The sequence below is a fragment of the Kuraishia capsulata genome, genomic scaffold (genome assembly GCF_000576695.1).
Source record: "Kuraishia capsulata CBS 1993 genomic scaffold, Kuraishia_capsulata_scaffold_4, whole genome shotgun sequence".
Taxonomy (NCBI): Eukaryota; Fungi; Ascomycota; class Pichiomycetes; order Pichiales; family Pichiaceae; genus Kuraishia; species Kuraishia capsulata.
The window spans coordinates 1,575,068-1,593,036 of record NW_019172953.1 but is presented as its reverse complement, the minus strand read 5'-3'; the positions used below and the strand labels follow the sequence as shown (position 1 = coordinate 1,593,036).

The following is a 17,969-nucleotide window of genomic DNA, read 5'->3' as shown; positions in this document are numbered from 1 at the left end:
GATCTCTATCATCTGCACGAGAGATGAGCTAATTCCCAAAACAGAAGTTATTGCGCCTCTCGGAAAACCTTCCAAAAGAAAGGTACTAATGCGCCATGTCCTTCGCGGAGATTTTCACCACGGGCTAATCCAAACAACAAATCATCTCTAAGCCGAAATTACACAATTGCTTTTGATCTACATTTCCATTCTCCTATTCACAAAGATATCCTGCGCATATCGGCTTGCAGGGTACCCGCATTTGGCCATGCCGAGAGATATAGTGGGTGGTCAATTCTTCCGTGTGGCCGTGAAATTTCCATATCGGGGCATCAACTCCGACACATCGGTGGGGTATCGATAAGTGATAAAGCGATTATCAGTGGAAACTGATTGCGGATTCGGCTATTTATTGAACGACTTGCCAGAAAAAAATCAGTCGATTTTCCCGGATCACCGACGACATCCACACCATCCACACCATTTTCACCAATCGCAAATGTCTTCGGAGGAGAACTTGAAAGCGCCTATCGAGGTGACGACCAAGGGCCTGGAGAATGTGCTTTCCCAGGAAGAGGTCAAAGAGGTGGATCGGGCTTTCATGCTCGGTCTCGAGACAGAGGGTTTGGTCCTGGATCCTGCCAAGGAGAAGAAATTGGTTCGCAAAATCGACTTCTACATTCTGCCCATGATGTGCATTTTGATGTCGTGCCAACTTATGGATAAGTCCACCAACTCGTACGCTTCCATCATTGGTCTGAGAACCGATCTGGAAATGACCTCAAAGGAGTACTCCTGGGTGGGAAGTTCCTTTTACCTTGGATATGTTTTTTTCGAGTATCCGGCAAACATTCTGCTCCAGAAGTTTCCGATCTCGAAGGTGTTGTCGTGTGCTATTGTTGCCTGGGGTGTCGTCATCTGCTGCCATGGTGCATGCCACTCGGCAGTAACCTTTCTTCTTTGCCGTGTCCTCCTGGGGATGCTTGAATCCTTCATGGACCCTACTTACATGATCATGACCTCGCAATGGTACAAGAAAGAGGAGATGTATATCAGGTGCGGAGTCTGGCTGGGCTTCCAGGGTTTTGGAACCATGTTGGGATCTGGTATCGCATATGGTTTCTATCAACACCTCGATGCATACTCCCTGGCTCCCTGGAGACTTTTGTACATTGTGACTGGTGTCATCACCATTACCTTTGGTCTGATCTCTTTTGTTCATATTCCAGATATTCCCGTCAAAGCCTGGTTCCTGAACGACGAAGAGAAGCTATATGCCGTTGAGAGAATCAGAAAGAACAGAACTGGTTTCGGAAATCCAACCTACAAACCCAGTCAGCTCAAGGAGGCTTTCACAGATATCACCACATATTTGTACTTTTTCTTCATGTTTGGCTATGGTATTCCTAACGGTGGAATTGGTAACTTCGGCTCCATCCTTCTGAAGGAACAGTTCGGATTCACCACAGGATCTGCATTGTTGATGAACATGGTGGGATCCGGTATTGATATTGTTTTCCCAGTGGCTTTTGCTTACTTGGACAGATACTTCATCCGCTCACGCTTGATCACAGGTTGTGGTATCAACTGTTCCATCTTCATTGGCCTGTGTCTTCTTGCGTTTGCTGAGCCCAAGGCAGCGAAGATCATTGGTTATTACCTGACATATCTGACTACTGCCTCATGGGCATGTATGAGTTCGGTTGTTTCTTCGAATGTGGCTGGCCACACGAAGAAACTTGCTGCAAACACATGTTTTCTGATTGGTTTCGCTGCTGGAAACATTATTGGACCACAGTCTTTCCTTGGATCTGAGGCTCCAGTTTACATTACAGCTAAGAGAACCATGGTCGGCTGTTACGTAATTTCTGCCATTGTTCCAGCAATTCTTTATTTCATCTATACCAGAAGAAACAAAAAGAAGGATAGTCTCCAGGCCGAAATCAATGCTCTCGTTGCTGAGGACGAGCAAGACATCAAGACGTTTTTCGGTGATCTGACCGACAAAGAAAATCCAAACTTCAGGTATATGTTGTGAATGATTCATTAGGCTTTTACATATATTCATATCCATTTTTTCGCAATTTTTTTTCCATTTATTTGCCAACAAAAGTCACAAATAAAGACTGTTCGTCAGAAAGTCTCCGCCAGTCCACCAACGTGAAACCATCTGTGTTAATTTCCCAAACCCTCTCCAATAACATGATGACCGTGAGAATCATCTCGTTGCTCAAATTGTCATAAATTCGTCTCAATCTGGATATGTACCAATTTCTGTCAAGCTTGGCCACTATGTCAATTCCAAGAATCAATAATGGCAGCGTGAACACCACCTCGTTCTTACCACTCTTGGTGTAAGTGTCGAACAGCTGGTCGATATATTCCAGCATTCTCTTCACAAGAATAATAGTACCGGGACTATTGGACACTTGACGAAACACCGACTGGCGAAGATACAAAACGCCGGCATCTCTAGCAAAACGAAATGCTAGCTCAAATGCAGAAGGAGTGATGGACATTTCGTTAAGCCGTTTGTCCAAAGAAGCTGCCTCTTCTAATACGCTATTCATGTTCCAGGAACTCACAAATTGATACCTCATGTGATCGTTGGACAGGTTTGCCTTCATAGAAATTTCCAGCAAAAAATACAGGTTGGAAATTCTGGCGTAGAGTTTGACTATTGCAAGAAACTCATCTGTCGGAACACCTGGAAAGTAGTTCCGGTTGTCGTAAAGTTGCAGACCGTTTATCGTAGTGTCCATCATCAATTCAAGATCAGTGGAGTGGAAACCGGAAGAGGAATTGTCCGGAGTAATTGTAGAATCAAACGATATACCATTGGTATAGTACATGGACAACAGCTTGCATAAACATGCTCCCGTGGGAGATTCGAGAAGTTTCTGAGCACCTCCTCTCAATGTGACCATTGACTTTCCCAGCTTTAAAATGCGGGTCCACATTGTCGTCCTGCAGCCTTTTAAAGTTTCGATAGATAACAGAAGGTAGACACACATCAACGAATGGTCGCATCCAACAGATATCCTGTAGGTCAATCTCCTGCTCAACTCGTTCAGAGAATCAACATACATCTTGTCCATCCAGGGAGTCATATTTTTATACTGAGCGTGCTGAGGATTTTTGGACTTCATCATTTGAAGATATGCAAGAATGAATACACACTTCAGAACCAGAATATTGCCCACGATCAAGGGAAAGCATATCTTCAAAAAGCTCAGATACTGACCATTTTCTTCGGCCTCTTCTTCGCAAACGGAATATTCACAGTAGTATCTAAACAAATAATCCGCAAATTCCTTGTCTATGAAGCTTGGCAAGTTTGTGAACTTTGAGAAATCGTCTTCGGAAACAGCAGGGGCCTCAATGTAGATGATGTTCCGTAGCTTTTCTGGGTCTATCTTCAGATTTATATGATCGGGACTGTCATATACAGTCTGTGGATCATCTTCACTGCTAGTCTTGACCTTTCTATTACCCAGTATCAATGCCAAATTCGACTTTATGTCCACTGACTCGTTGTTATCTGCCAAATTGGCTCTGTAACCAGACAGGGCCAAATCAGAAACCGAGAAGTTTTCGCTCAGGAGAGCTTTCTCGTTGAAAATTTGAACTGTCTTCACTCCATCGCTTACCGTCGGGATATTTGACGAAGAGGAAATGATCTCACTAGTAGGCAAATAGAGAACAAGACTCTTTTTCTTCAAAGGTGGTACTGTAGTGTCAGTTGTAGTCGGATCGTTCAGCAAGTCCGTCAGCTGGCTTTTTCTCTTGTGGCCATTTTGGTCATATGATATGAATTGATTGGACGGATAAACACAATCTATGTTTCGCTTGGTGCAATACGAGCAGCTTGGCTTCTCTTGAGAGCACTTCTTTCTGGATCAGACAGTTAGGACCTCAACTCTGCAATCTCCGATTTGTCCATGATACTCACTTTCTTTCCCGACACTTGGAACACCCTCCACGGGAGATGCTTCTTTTCACTGCCATTGTGTCCTCCAAACAGATTGGCAGATTGACAGATTGACAGATTCGGGTTGGTCTTGTCAGGACGTGGGCTGCTGCAGGTTCAAACACACACGCCATCATCGGGTCGATGATTTACCCTCGGAACCCCGGTTCTTATCAGTCTTCTCCACAAAAAAAAAAAAATACTGGTGGGCTATCTCTAAAAATCATGGACCAGCCACAGTCGGCCCACTACGAAAATATAAAACTGAAATCGTACTCAAAATTGGGACAATGCTGTTCTCAAACTGCAAGTTCTACTAAAAAATTCTCCGAAAAAACGTTCCTTTCCGGACGAGACTAGGTCAACTGCTTACCGTCCCTAACATCAACGTAACTCCACAACCTTCTCCACCATGGCATGGAATAATAAGTTTCCAGAACAATGATCTCATCATCAGACAATGGCCTGTAACCTTCCACTAGATCAACATCCGCAGACCTCACGAACTTAGTCCTGAACACGATCTTGTATACCAGGTAAGTGACCAAGACCAGAGGAACACCTAAATATGTCTCGAAGAAATCATAGGCATTAGGGCTTCCTCCAACAGGGAATAAAGACGCATAAAATAATCCGATAAGTATCAACAGAGAGCCAACCGATACAAATAGCGGGCCGATAGGAAACAACTTGTCCTTATAGGCGAATGGAGTGTTGAGGATCTCCGATTTCTGTCTCCTGACTGCCATATGAAATCTAATGGAAACAATACCCAGGACTACCCAAACTGACATAAAAATGGTGGTCGTGACTGAAGAGAACCACGAGAAAACAGTTGCTCCACTACCTGTGCAGTTCATATATGTGAAGACTGCCGTGAACACAAAGGTGATGGCCAGCGACCAACGCGGTCTTCCCTTGGAGTCAACCTTTCCAATGAACTTGGGCAGCATTCCTCTCACAGCCAAGTGTCTCAGACATCTTGCAGCAATGTAGATGGGCTCCAGGCCCCCAAGGATAAGACAAATGGCCATAACCGCATTGAGAATGTCTGGCAAGACCTTGATACCTGCATCGTTTAAAGCAATGATGAATGGAGAACTAGCAATGGAACCCGCAGTTCCGTAAAGTCTGGTGTCTGTTTCTGGAACCAGCAAAGTGATGAAAACAACTAAGATCATGAAAAATCCAAAAATACGGAGACCAGCAGACTTGACTGTTCTGGGTAGACTGAACCTGGGGCTGCGAGCCTCACCTGCCAACATTCCTACAAACACCTGATCTCCAACTCCCCAGAGGCAGTATAAACAGCAATAAGACACACCACGAACACCGTTCTTAAAGATGTCATATTTGCTGCTATCCCAAAACTGGCCGTTGTGAACAGACCCAGTGGGTCCTCCACCGGCGCACATGATGATGCACGAGATAGTGAACATCAGGAGCATGACCACCTTCATGACAGAGGTCACGTATTGAAATTCCGCAAAGAATATGTTTGGAAGTGCGTGGATCAGAAAAGTAACCACAAGAATAATTGACATCCAAGCGGCAGTGGGGACGGCAGTGGTCCAGTAACTGATCAAACTGGTGGTGGCAGAACCTTCAGATGCCATAACCGTGGTCCAAGCCAACCATTCTCCCATACCAATGGCAAACGCCGCAGCCGGATCAAGAAATCTCTCAGTGAAATCAATAAAATTTCCACTAGAAGGATACAAAATCGACAATTCCGTTAAAATTTGCAAGACGCAGATCACCATGGAGCAAACGATGGTATAGCCTACCACCATGTTACCAGGCCCTCCAAATCTGAGCGACTTTCCAGTGGAAATAAAAATACCAGAGCCGATATTTGAGCCCAGAGCAACTATTTGAATATGTCTAGTTTTAAACGATCGACGCAATTTTCCCTGACCCTCTATCTCTCCGATCACGTTCCCCTCGAAATCTGTCTTGGAGACATCGCTTGCATCGTCTCTGAGCTCTGGGGCTTCCGTAATTTCTGTAGTGGTTAGGTCCTTATCAAGCATCTTGAAATTTTGAATAGTCAGAAAAAAGACAGTCCCGGTATTGTTAATGTATTCACGGAACTTGGCGCATCTTTATATCTCAGGCCAAGCATGCACAACGAGATCGTTTCTATCAGGATTGATGATAAGCGGTATTCTTGCCAAATGACTACCGCATAATGACCAGTCAATCTCCAGATAAAGACCTGATAACTAAGACATAAGCATCACCTTATCAAAAATCACAGCCGTAAAAACTTAGGGAAAGTCAAGCCGCCACACAGGCGTCTGTGGGCTATCGATAAGACACTGGTGTAAACCCAAATAGGAAAGATGCGCGAGGTTTCCCCCCCTGATAAGGTACAGATAAGGATCTGATTGAGATGGGATGTAGAAAGATCTGCTGGTCAGATTGGTGCCAAGCGTTGTTAATACATTGATCTGCTTTGTAGCCCCGCTATTCCACCGATGAAATTCTGTGTTAAATTTCAGAATTGCGGCTGTGACAATCTTGAACTTGGTAAGGTCCCCCATTCTCAAGCCATCGATCGATAAACAGCCAAGTTTTCCAGATATGGGTTCTCACTTTAACCATTACTCCTGAGCTCTTGGGAGCTTCAAATATTTCTTAAAAATGACAATGGCACCTGATTGAATATTATACACCAATAGGACTCTCTCCCACTAAAATAAATAATCATACCAGTCCTTGACATTCATCGTGTTAGGAACATTATCCTGCGTAGTCAAGTCTCCAACAGAAGCCTGACGGCCCACTTCGCCATAACCCACGCCATTGGAAGTTTGAATGGGAGTGCTCATACTATTATCAGGCGACGTACTATTGGGGTCCTTGAACGTCTGGTGGGTCCCATCAAAGACCCTCGCACCGGCTGGATTCGTGGATACATCGAATGATGGAGTCCAATTAGACGTGATACCATCCAGTAATATCAACGAGGTTATCCCGTCATCGGAGGTATTTCCAGTGCTACTTGACGTTCCATCCGGAGACTTTCCGGCGGACAAGTTTATGGCTGCTGGTGCAGGCTCTCCAGGACCGGTAGTGGAAAGCTCTGGAAACAGCTGAACGGGGTTGAAATTTTCAAAATATGGCGTGGTTCCGTCGGACACACTTTGCGTGAAAAGTGGGATATTATCATGGTAAGGATGATTACCGTATATCGTAGCACTGGAGCGATTTCCAGGCTGTGGTACTTTGATACCGGCCACCGGCGCTGGAGAAGACACCTCTGGAAGATTTTCAGGCTGAGGTTTCGACTCTGATTCCCTTCTCGAGTTCATCTTCAAGCCTTCATTAACGTCGGCACTAGAAACCAGCGCATCGTAGTCATTTTCAGAAATGGCTCGTGACTCCACCATCTTTAATAAGTCACGGATCACCCTCTGCTGCTTCTCCCTATCAGCGAGCAGAACTTCAAGTATCTTCAGCGTAATCCTGCCAATGCCCCAGTATTTAGCGATCTCTCTGAAGGCCTCAAGACACATGTTTGTAGCAGATTTTGCAATCCTAACGATCTTGGGGTTTTTGTTATGGTGATGATAAAGGAGAATCACACTAGCAGTGAAAATATTGTACACCATCCCGGCAGAACAAAATTTGATCTTTCCGGATTTCAAGAGGTTTCTGGCAATGATGGCTATCATATGAGAAGCCTGGAATGTGATACCCCATGATGGATAGTATTCATCTTGGGTTTCATCGGTCAGCGTTTTGGCAGCGGGTGTAGACATGTGGTCGTTCTTTGGACTTTCAGATGCCCTCATTACAATCTTCGTCCTTCTAATAATATTTGACCGATGTACCAGACACAAAATAGCGTAGTATTGGGCATTGATCATGGCACTGTACATGTTCTGTCTTGTGGGATCGTTGATCATGTATTGCAATGAGGGGGGGAGATTTTCGAGCCAGTTGCCCATGAGCATATCACAATTACGGACAACTGGGAGCCGTCCTAAACCTCTAGTTTCCTCAGCACGAACAGAATATTGTTGGCGTAGGACAAGACCAATCAGTTCAGCCAATTTCACGGAGTGGATGAAAAAATCAATGGAGACTCGATTCTTTGGGTACTTTGAAGGGAGCCCAGGCTCACTTTCATCGAAATCATCCTCCGTCACCATGGGAACATCACAATCCTCAAGATCAATTACCACTGGTCGTCCAAAACCAACCGCTACTCCTCGATCCCTCAGGAATAAAGACCACCAGACACGTCTCCAAACCTTCTTGTCAGCTTCTGATATGTATTTCGAGTATTGGATGTTTCTCTGGAAACCAAAGCCTTGGGCGACAGAGATCGCAACACGGGTCCAGTAGAATACGTTCTTTGTCACGTCTTCGACCCCATCCCAATACCAGCCAAACATAAGCAGTGACTGCACTATTGGGAGAGCCTCCGTCTCCACATTAGCATCATATAATGCCTTGGCACGCTGATACAGAATTGCAGACACCTTATCAAGGGTTTCTGTTCCAGAACCACCAAAAGCCTCAGGGTCCATAGCTTTGGAACCACATAAAAGAACAGTCTGTAGAAGCAGTAGACTGGGTGGATTCTTCAAATCTTTGTATTCCCTCATGAACTTTGATCTATTGATCAATGGCAAAACGGGATCAATGTTATCGAAGTATTTCTCGATCATTTCCCAGCAAAGAGACTCTTCAGGAAGTAGAAAGGCGCCTCTGAGCTTCAGTATCGTCAGCTCTGTTTCGCCTAAACGCGACAGTGAAAACTTAAGCTCACCACTGACTTCAGGTAACTGCTCCAGGGTACTGCCAGGTGTCTTCCCCTGGCCCAACAGGACATTAATATAGGCTGAATGGCCAAAAAACGACTTGCTTGCGCTTCCTAACTGCTCCGGATACAGTCCTGTCAAGGCGACTTCACGCGCGCTCATTATCGACTTGATATTTTCATCTAGGGTTTTGTTTGGATCGGAAAAGACCTCTCTGGCATTGCGCTCTACCTTTGCTCTCTTCGTGGTTTCACCCTCACTCTCATCACTTACACTCTCGGACTTCTCCTTTGATGGTTTACGCCGTTTCAACTCATGAATCTTGCACTCGCACCCAAATGTCACACAGTTCGTACATGGCATTCTCACAGTGGCATCACACCGAACCTTTCGGGTGTGACATATCTCGCAAGCTCTTGAGGATCGCGGCCGCCTAAACCTACCAGAAAAAGCGCCCCGTTTTCTCTGGGTATCATTGGTATCTGACTCGTACTCTATATCCTCTGACTTGAGAGAGGAAGAATTATGGTCCTCATTCATTTCAGCAGAATATTTAGCCTTGTTCAAAACGTCAAAAACTAATAACTAAGAAACCTGCGTTTACAACGGCTTGTTTCGTACGGCGCATCGGCATAAAACGGTCGGTGAGAACACGACCATTTATTTGTATTGACACGTCATTTTGATTGGAAATATTTCCTTTCTTATAGCTACTCAGACCAGTCCGGGGAACTGACACAAGGAGGAAACAGGCTCTGCGTTGTTTTTTGAAAGTGGCTTGGAGGGTACACATACGAGCACATCTGGCTTTATCTCTCATGACAATCACAAGCCGAATAGCTACTGTCTCGGCGGTAGCTCTTGTCTGTGCCTTGTACCTCTACTCGAAGAGACCACAAGTGGAAGACGGTCCTCCTCGAAAGAAGAAGAATATCGCTCAACTGATTGGAAACACTCCTTTGGTAAAGGTCCAGTCTCTTTCAAGACTGACCGGCTGCGAAATCTACGCGAAACTAGAGCTTGCCAATCCAGGTGGCTCTGCTAAAGACAGAGTTGCACTGGCTATCATAGAAGACTTTGAGGCTAGGGGATTACTTAGGCCCGGAAGGGGCGATGTGGTATTTGAGGGAACTTCAGGTTCAACAGGGATCTCGTTTGCGATGTTATGTAATGCTCTTGGATATACGGCACACATATCGCTGCCAGACGACACCTCCAACGAGAAGCTTCAACTGTTGGAGTCGTATGGTGCGATTCTTCAAAAAGTCAAACCGGCTTCAATTGTTGACCCAGATCAATATGTGAACTCAGCTAGGCGTTCTGCAGAAGCCTTGTCGAAGGATCCCAGCACACAGGCAATGGGTGTGTTTGCAGACCAGTTTGAAAATGACCAGAATTGGAGAGTGCATTACCGCACCACGGGTCCCGAGATATGGGACCAAATGGAGGAAAACATCGATATATTTGTTACGGGATCCGGTACTGGAGGCACAATTGCAGGCTGTGGCAAGTTTCTGAAGGAGAAAAATGCCAATATGGTCTGCATTCTTGCGGATCCCCAAGGCTCTGGTCTCTTCAACAGAGTCAACCACGGAGTCATGTATGACTCAGTCGAGAGAGAAGGAAGTCGCAGAAGGCACCAGGTTGACACGATAATAGAAGGAATTGGGCTCAACCGCCTCACTCACAACTTCAAGATTGGAGAAAAGCTGATTGACTACTCCATCAGGGTCGCAGATGTACAGGCCGTGCGAATGGCCAAGTTTCTTAGTATCAACGATGGTTTATTCCTGGGGTCTAGCAGTTGCATAAATGCTGTGGCCGCAGTTCAGGCAGCTCAGAATGCACAAAAGGGTTCCAAGATTGTGATGATAGCATGTGATTCTGGTAGCAGACATTTGTCCAAGTTCTGGAAACAGGCTTCAGAGGTATCCAGAGATGTCACCCTGGAAGAGGTGATGAGCGTTAGTTAGGGATGTCTTAACTAACATGCATAAGTATGTGAACATTAACTAACGATGTTATGCTTTGATATAGGAGAAATCGGATAACCACTTCAGACGTACGATTACCTTGCAGCATCAAGTCATATACAATTTTGTCCTGTTACAAAGGAGAATCTAAACCATGTATACATCAACAATATTTTCACAAGCTGCACCATCACAAATCATCAAAAGACCCTTCTATCACGCCCTGGTTCTTCCTTTTCTTCGAAGCCTTGACAACATCCTTCCAATCAACAGCGTTCTGTTCCTCGTCTGAACTATCCAGAGCATTTTCGGCAATTATCTTATCCACTGCTTCACGACGTCTCTTTGCCTTTTCGCGCCTCTCTTGCTTCACCTCTTTGGTATCCAGTTTCGAAGACCAAGCATCGTTCTTGTGCTGTTGAGCCTTCTTTTTCTCACTCTGTTCCTTCCTCTTCTTTTTCTCCACCTCTGTCTTCAGCTCTTTCAGTCTCACCTCCTCCAGTTGTGGATCTCTGTATGAATACTCGTCGAAGTTCACATCCTCGATGAAGCCATTCTCCGGCAAGTCTGCTTGGCTTATGTATCTCATTTCGGGCATTTTGGGCAAACGAGGCAGTCCATACATTCTAGCTGTTCCAATGTAATCCAAGGACTCCATTCTGAAAATGGAGGCTGCAGAGTGCATTGAATAGTACCTCACAAAAGCAACATAAGACCGGACACCACGATCATACCTCGCTCTATCCGCCATGATCCACTTTTTGACACCCTTCACAAAACGCCTGCTGAATTTGGAATCCTCGTCAAATGAATACGAGCTCTCGTCCAGGGTCACACCCCTAACGGCCATGAAATCGATATAGTCCAGCTCTCTTCCCACGCTCAACATTACAAAGGCCTTGCCCACCTTATTGGCCCTTCCTGTACGTCCACATCTGTGAAGGAACACATCAGGATCCGTGGGTGGATCAAGCTGGATCACCAGATCAACCTCGGGAACATCAATACCACGAGCAGCGACATCAGTCGTGAGGAGAATACTCTTTGTTCCAGTGGAATTGGTGAAGTTTGACAGAGTTTTGAGTCTGGGACCCGCCTTCAGTTTCCCATGCAAAGAGTAAAAGGTCAACTCGCCTTCTTGTAAATCTTCGTTCTCCTTCAAAATATGCTGTAACAGCCCGTAGAAGTATGTGACACTTATACAAGTTGGAAAGTAGACAATTGCCTTTTTGAATTGGTAATTAGCCAGCATATCGAACAGGAACTGCAGCTTCAAATGCGCTTTGACTGGAATGTAAGAGATACCCAGATTAGTTGGTGTGGATATCTGCTGGTACTGCGAGTTCATGGACTTCACGGTCACCTTAACAGGATTTGTCATACCAGCTTTGAAGATGGTATTTCCCGCGCTAGAAATGGTGGCTGAAAATAACCCTGTTCTTCTTTGCTTTGGAAGATGTCTCAGGATATCCGTCACAATCTTCTCGAAACTAATGTCTAGTAACTTATCAGCTTCGTCAAGGATGGCAATCTCACATGATCCACATCTTATGGATTGTGCACCAAGGAAATCCAGCAGTCTGCCCGGTGTTCCAATGAGTACCTGGGGCTTCCTTTGCAAGAAGTTCTGGACATCATCTCTAACGGTTCCAATAGAACCCACCAAAAGCTGGGTTTTCACCTCGGGAATTATGTCATCTTCGGGCTTGAATTTGAGGATATTTTCGAAAACAGACTGGATCTGACTCGCGAGCTCGCGCGTTGGTGATATTATCATTCCCACGAAATGGCCCTTCTTCAGAGGTCCATCTTCTTTGTAGAATCTGTAGAGCTTTTCCAAAATCGGTATCACAAATGCCAGAGTCTTTCCAGATCCAGTAACTGCCTCAACGACAACATCCTTATTCTGTGATAGCAAAGGAATCGTGGAAGCCTGAACAGGCGTCATGCTTGAATACCCCAAAGAGTGCATCGTTTCCACGCTATTGTATGTTAGTCAAAATGGTAATTTCAATTCTGGAAACAATTTAACTTACAGCCATGGCTGGATATTATACGACAACTGCTCCCACTCCAGCGAACTCTTGGTGCTAGTCATTGTGGTGGTGCTTGTAACTCATCTACATGATCCAAATTTTTTGCAGATAAACTTTCTTACACGATGAGTTCGTTATGAGCGATGCCCACAGGAGGTCGTGTGCGCAACGCCAATATTTTCCATGCCATAAGTGCATGTTAACGACTGAAAAGTTTGGTGCAACAAAGAATTTGCAATCCCATGGTGGAAAGTTGATGTTTGGCTACTTCAACGTGGGTACTGGACTGATCATGGCGAGGAAAAGGCTATTCAGTGTGATGAGTGTCCAGAGCAAAGGCCCTACTGAGCCATCCAAGGTCCCAGACTATACGAACTGGACCAAGAAGCAGCTGCTCAAGAAAATCCTGGAACTCGAAGGAAGGGAAGACGAGATAGAGGAAACGCCTTTGCAGGTAGTACGTCCTCCTAAAGAGAGTACGGAGCTAGATTTCTCGAAATATCACAGCAGGAAGATAGCCTTGCGGTTCTCGTACTTGGGATGGAATTACCAGGGTCTGGCAGTGCAAAGGGAAGCCACCACTTTGCCTACCGTTGAGTTTGAGATTCTGAAAGCTTTGCACAGAACGAAAATGATTAAAAGTTTGACTCCATCCGATTGTGACTTTAGTCGATGCGGCAGGACTGACAAAGGTGTAAGCGCCATGAACCAAGTGATATCTTTGAGAGTGAGATCCAAGCTGGATCCCGAGGAACAAAAGGATCCGCTGAATGACCCCAAAGAACTGGATTATGTGAACATCCTGAACAAGATTGTTCCTGACGATATCAAGTTCCATGCTATATGTTTGCGTCCTCCAGAGGGCTTCGATGCCAGGTTCAGCTGTATTGGTCGCCATTACAAGTACATATTCGAGGGCGAAGGTTTGGACATTGAGCTAATGAGAAAGGCTGCGAAAAAGTTTGAGGGAGTGCATGATTTTAGGAATTTTTGCAAAGTGGATGGAGCCAAGCAAATAACGAATTTCGTGAGGAACGTATTTTCAGCAGAGATTCTGGAGTTAAAAGGTCATGACAATTTGTATGTGTTTGATCTTAAGGGAAAGGCCTTCTTGTGGCATCAAGTTCGTTGTATGATGGCTATTCTTTTTCAGGTGGGTCAAAAGCTGGAGAATGACTCGATTATTGACTACCTTCTCGACATCGAAAAGTGTCCCAGAAAGCCACTGTACAATATGGCTCACGATATACCGCTTGTGCTATATGACTGCACGTTCCCTGAAATGGAGTGGATCGATTCAGCTGAGGGTATAAAAGGGATGAGGTCGAGTTCCAGACTCAAAGCCTTGAATCACGATTACAGGTTGAAGAATCTTATCTCGGACTTCCAGACGGAGATCTCCATCAAGCATTCCCTGAGCGTTTCACCTGGAATTGTATGTGAAAATGTAGGTGACGGACTGGGCGCTTTCCTTAGAAAGTATACCCCCATGAAGGATAGATCAACTTCAAAGTCACCGGAAGAACTCAACGAAGCATGGAGGTTAAAGAAGGGTGATAAGGAAGATAGTGACGAATAATGGTGATCGTTGGTGCGGCTGTAAATTGATTATAACACTCCCATATTCGAGAGACTATGATACATCTTTGTTAAGATAGTGGTTCGATTGAAGACTTGTGCCTTAGCTATAGAAGGTGCTAGTTTGTTGGGAATAAGCGGTATTGAGAAGTAGAAACTCCATGAGAGGTGCTGTATCCGAGCTACGAACATGGTGTTCGACAAGGGAGATTGCTATTGTATCAGAACAGGATGAAACAGGTGGAGCACACCAACGAGTGCACGAATGAGGTCCTCGAAAAATTTGAATATGAGATGAGAATATTTTTACAGTAGAATAATTGCCTGCTTATAACTTTCCAGTAATCCGTTGGCTCAAATTCCTCAAACACCACCATAATCCCAGATTTCAAGATCTCTATTGTCTGTTCCGGCTGATGTCTAAAGTCCGAGCCGAGGGCGATGTGCCGAAGCAGATTTCAAAAATTTTGACGCGCAGCCAAAATCACCGCTTGAGTATCGCTTTAGGAGTTTGGTTAGATAACAAATTAGAGGACTACGTGCCGAAAATACTCGGCCAAAACAATTGTCGTACTTTCCCAGAATACGGCGTATTTCCCTGTTTCTCCACCATCATACCAAGCTTCTCGGCATTTGCCAAGAGTGGAGACAGCTGAGTACCAGAGGCGGGCAGGCTAAGTGTTCAGCTCCCAGTGAATGGGCTATTTCATGAATACCAAGGTGAAACTCCAATGGAACAATAAAATAGTCGTTTTTCCATCTTTGATACTGCGAATCTCGCTAATTTTTTGGTGTTCGCTGCCGTATAATTGACACAAAATAGCAGCATAACTAAGCAGCAAAGGGTACCAGCTTCAACGCGGCTTTATCATGACTGATCTAGACGAGGCGATCGTGTCGAAGCTAACCGATCAAAGGCTTGACGACAATAAGGATTTTTCAGAGTATCTCGGAGATTTGGAAACGCAACATTTATTAGACGAGGAACACTTGAGTCTACTGCCATTCCCTTCATGCGGGGACATTTGCTATCTTGATAAGACCTCCAACCCACCAATATTTGAGGGCTCGGGAGGCATCATTTGGAAGTCCAGAATTAAGGCCAAAATTAATGGAGTGAAGATTGGTGATACTGTGGCTATCAAATGTCTTTTAAACCCAGAAAACAAGAAGCCTGCTACGTATATGAAAAACTCTCTCAGTGAGTTCCTAACGATGAAGAGAGGATGTCTGAAGAACCACAGCATAAGCCAGGTTTATGCCATTTGTCGGGATATGGAGGACGGAGTTGCACAGTATTCGCTGGTACTGCCATACTTCAAAAATGGCGATCTTCTGTCGCTGCTTACCAAAGTCACTCGGTACAACCTGGCCTTCCCCCAATCGGAGCGCGATCTTATATTTTGCAAAATCATCAACGCAGTGAAGGCTTTGCAGAATGAAAATATTGTCCATAGAGATATCAAGCCGGAAAATGTACTTATAGACGACAATGGTGACGTGAAACTAGGTGATTTTGGGTATGCCATATACCTGGCCAAAACAGAGATGTATGAGGACCCCACCAAGTATGGTGACGATGACTTGCGAAACGACAGCAACTTCTTTTTGGGAACGAAAAGCTTCAAAGCTCCCGAACTTTTTCAATATGATCCCACAAAGGAGCACAAGCCCAACCATGAGGGTCTAAACCTGAAAGCCAGCGATATCTGGAGCTTGGGACTGTTCTATTTTCTCGTCTCGTCCATCCCCAGGCCTTGGAAGGTTGCCAATTCGTCTGATAAAGAGTACAAAGACTATGCTCGCATTTACGGTCTCATGAACATCGACGAAGCCACCGAGGCGGATATCAATATGAACATCATTTCCCAGCCAGCCCTACCAAAGTTCAAGAAGTTGCCTGACTCTTCCAGGGAATGTATTCTCAAAATGCTCAATCCTGATCCTCAGAGGAGATGGGATATCAAGCAGGTAACCAGATCTGAATGGTTTCGCGATAGACAGTATACCTTCAAGTCGAAGTTGGACGACAAAACTCACAGGAACGAGTTTGTGTTGAATCTTTTGTCCTATTGAGGCTATTTGGTGTTATAGCCATGTTTGGCCCGTCACTCTTGACTTTTCATAATTCCATTCAATTGGCCACATTCGCTTAGCATAATGAAATGGTTTGGCTCCGGTTGTCTCCCTGTTGATAGTCTTTTTTTCAATCCAATCCGTGCTATTTTTCACTCCATTCAGCAAGATTTTCTCACATTTTGACAGATATGCCGTAGCATTACTTCTATTTAACTCCTCCCCCACATCGCCACTTTCTGGGAATCTTCGGCGCCAGCTCCTTGCTTCCTCTTGGACCTCATTATTGTATATATGCATCGGCTGTGTTTATTCCTCTTTAACCTCGTTGGACTGTCTGTTGCCCAAGACTTTATCTGCCAAACCCAACTCCACAGCCTCTTCAGCAGTGAGAAATCGATCTCTCTCCAACAACTCGCCAATCTTTTCGATTGTCATCGATGAATCCATGTGCTTCAAATAGATCTCTTGGAGCTTTCTCTTGGTGTTGATTATATGATTCGCGTGGATTTCTATATCACTGGCCTGGCCGCTAAACCCGCCGCTTGGCTGGTGGACCATTATGATGGAGTTCGGCAGAGCCAGCCTCAGTCCCTTTGTTCCACTGGCAAGAAGAAGTGATCCCATTGAACATGCTTGGCCCAGACAAACAGTGGAAACGGGAGCCTTTATATACTGGATCGTATCATAGATGGCCAGTCCCGACGTTATGGCTCCACCAGGTGAATTGATGTAGATATGTATCGGTTTGGTAGAGGACTGGGATTCCAGATATAACAATTGGGCTGTAATGGAAGTGGCCAATGCATCATCAACAGGACCTGCTAAATAAATGATCCTTTCACTCAAAAGTTTGCCATACACATCTGTTTGAGCAGCCATAACCGGGCTTCTAAAAGGCATGGAATGAAGTGTATCAATTGTTCTGGAAAACGCGAGACATCTCTGTGTGGAGAACCTTCTCAGAAACTGTACTCTCAACATGGGCGCTGCCATCCAGAAAGTAGCAACAATTGTGGAAATGGTCTTGTCAAACTAAGGTAGGTGCGATCATAGATAAGATACTCTTGTTTAACGTGTCTGCTAGTGCTGTCATTTGTTGAACGGGCAGGAGATGAAGAATGGCATCTGGCTGCCATTTCAGTAACGGGTAAGTGAGGTACACCAGAGCGCTGAATACGGGAGAACTGGAAACTAAGTGTCAGCTCAATATTTGGGAATCTTGGAATTTTTTTGAATAAGGATCATTCACGGAAACATTAGTGGATTTTTTTATGCTTTTTCCGTACTAGATTCATCCTGGGCCATGGCTTTGACTTCACACGGCTTTGGGAGTGGAAATCGCCAAATGCGGCGGCATGTGAGGCTCAAACCAGCCAACCCGACCAAATGCCTCAGTTGAAGCTTATCATTGAAATTTTGGGACAGATTGCAAGTGTTGAGGGTGAAGTAATTCATGAATGTTGTGGTTCCTAATTTTGGCAATTCCAACGCCTTTTCCGTGTTTTAAATCTTATCTAGCTTGAAACCATCAACGACCGGAATGCACATTATGCGAGTGATCTTTATAGGCATATCGCAC

General features: G+C 45.0%; 9 protein-coding genes across 9 annotated transcripts; 4 read left to right on the top strand and 5 right to left on the bottom strand.

Moving 5' to 3' along the window:
• Positions 1 to 478: 478 nt before the first annotated feature.
• On the top strand, positions 479 to 2,017 carry KUCA_T00003968001 (uncharacterized protein; the record flags this gene model as incomplete). Its single annotated transcript, XM_022602436.1, has 1 exon — positions 479 to 2,017. One exon carries the CDS (start codon positions 479 to 481, stop codon positions 2,015 to 2,017), a length of 1,539 nt encoding a protein of 512 aa, XP_022459980.1.
• Positions 2,018 to 2,075: 58 nt separating this feature from the next.
• Positions 2,076 to 3,987, bottom strand: KUCA_T00003967001 (uncharacterized protein; the record flags this gene model as incomplete). Its single annotated transcript, XM_022602435.1, has 2 exons — positions 2,076 to 3,873; positions 3,932 to 3,987. 2 exons carry the CDS (start codon positions 3,985 to 3,987, stop codon positions 2,076 to 2,078), a joined length of 1,854 nt encoding a protein of 617 aa, XP_022459979.1.
• A 318-nt stretch (positions 3,988 to 4,305) lies between these two features.
• Positions 4,306 to 5,982, bottom strand: KUCA_T00003966001 (uncharacterized protein; the record flags this gene model as incomplete). The annotated part of the gene is made up of 1 exon (XM_022602434.1): positions 4,306 to 5,982. The coding sequence occupies one exon, from the start codon at positions 5,980 to 5,982 to the stop codon at positions 4,306 to 4,308; it is 1,677 nt and encodes a 558-aa protein (XP_022459978.1).
• Positions 5,983 to 6,645: 663 nt separating this feature from the next.
• On the bottom strand, positions 6,646 to 9,264 carry KUCA_T00003965001 (uncharacterized protein; the record flags this gene model as incomplete). The annotated part of the gene is made up of 1 exon (XM_022602433.1): positions 6,646 to 9,264. The coding sequence occupies one exon, from the start codon at positions 9,262 to 9,264 to the stop codon at positions 6,646 to 6,648; it is 2,619 nt and encodes an 872-aa protein (XP_022459977.1).
• Positions 9,265 to 9,542: 278 nt separating this feature from the next.
• Positions 9,543 to 10,697, top strand: KUCA_T00003964001 (uncharacterized protein; the record flags this gene model as incomplete). The annotated part of the gene is made up of 1 exon (XM_022602432.1): positions 9,543 to 10,697. One exon carries the CDS (start codon positions 9,543 to 9,545, stop codon positions 10,695 to 10,697), a length of 1,155 nt encoding a protein of 384 aa, XP_022459976.1.
• Positions 10,698 to 10,887: 190 nt separating this feature from the next.
• KUCA_T00003963001 (uncharacterized protein) lies at positions 10,888 to 12,795 on the bottom strand (the record flags this gene model as incomplete). Its single annotated transcript, XM_022602431.1, has 2 exons — positions 10,888 to 12,679; positions 12,734 to 12,795. 2 exons carry the CDS (start codon positions 12,793 to 12,795, stop codon positions 10,888 to 10,890), a joined length of 1,854 nt encoding a protein of 617 aa, XP_022459975.1.
• A 74-nt stretch (positions 12,796 to 12,869) lies between these two features.
• On the top strand, positions 12,870 to 14,312 carry KUCA_T00003962001 (uncharacterized protein; the record flags this gene model as incomplete). Its single annotated transcript, XM_022602430.1, has 1 exon — positions 12,870 to 14,312. The coding sequence occupies one exon, from the start codon at positions 12,870 to 12,872 to the stop codon at positions 14,310 to 14,312; it is 1,443 nt and encodes a 480-aa protein (XP_022459974.1).
• An 869-nt stretch (positions 14,313 to 15,181) lies between these two features.
• On the top strand, positions 15,182 to 16,387 carry KUCA_T00003961001 (uncharacterized protein; the record flags this gene model as incomplete). The annotated part of the gene is made up of 1 exon (XM_022602428.1): positions 15,182 to 16,387. One exon carries the CDS (start codon positions 15,182 to 15,184, stop codon positions 16,385 to 16,387), a length of 1,206 nt encoding a protein of 401 aa, XP_022459973.1.
• Positions 16,388 to 16,696: 309 nt separating this feature from the next.
• KUCA_T00003960001 (uncharacterized protein) lies at positions 16,697 to 17,383 on the bottom strand (the record flags this gene model as incomplete). The annotated part of the gene is made up of 1 exon (XM_022602427.1): positions 16,697 to 17,383. One exon carries the CDS (start codon positions 17,381 to 17,383, stop codon positions 16,697 to 16,699), a length of 687 nt encoding a protein of 228 aa, XP_022459972.1.
• Between the last annotated feature and the right edge of the window lie 586 nt (positions 17,384 to 17,969).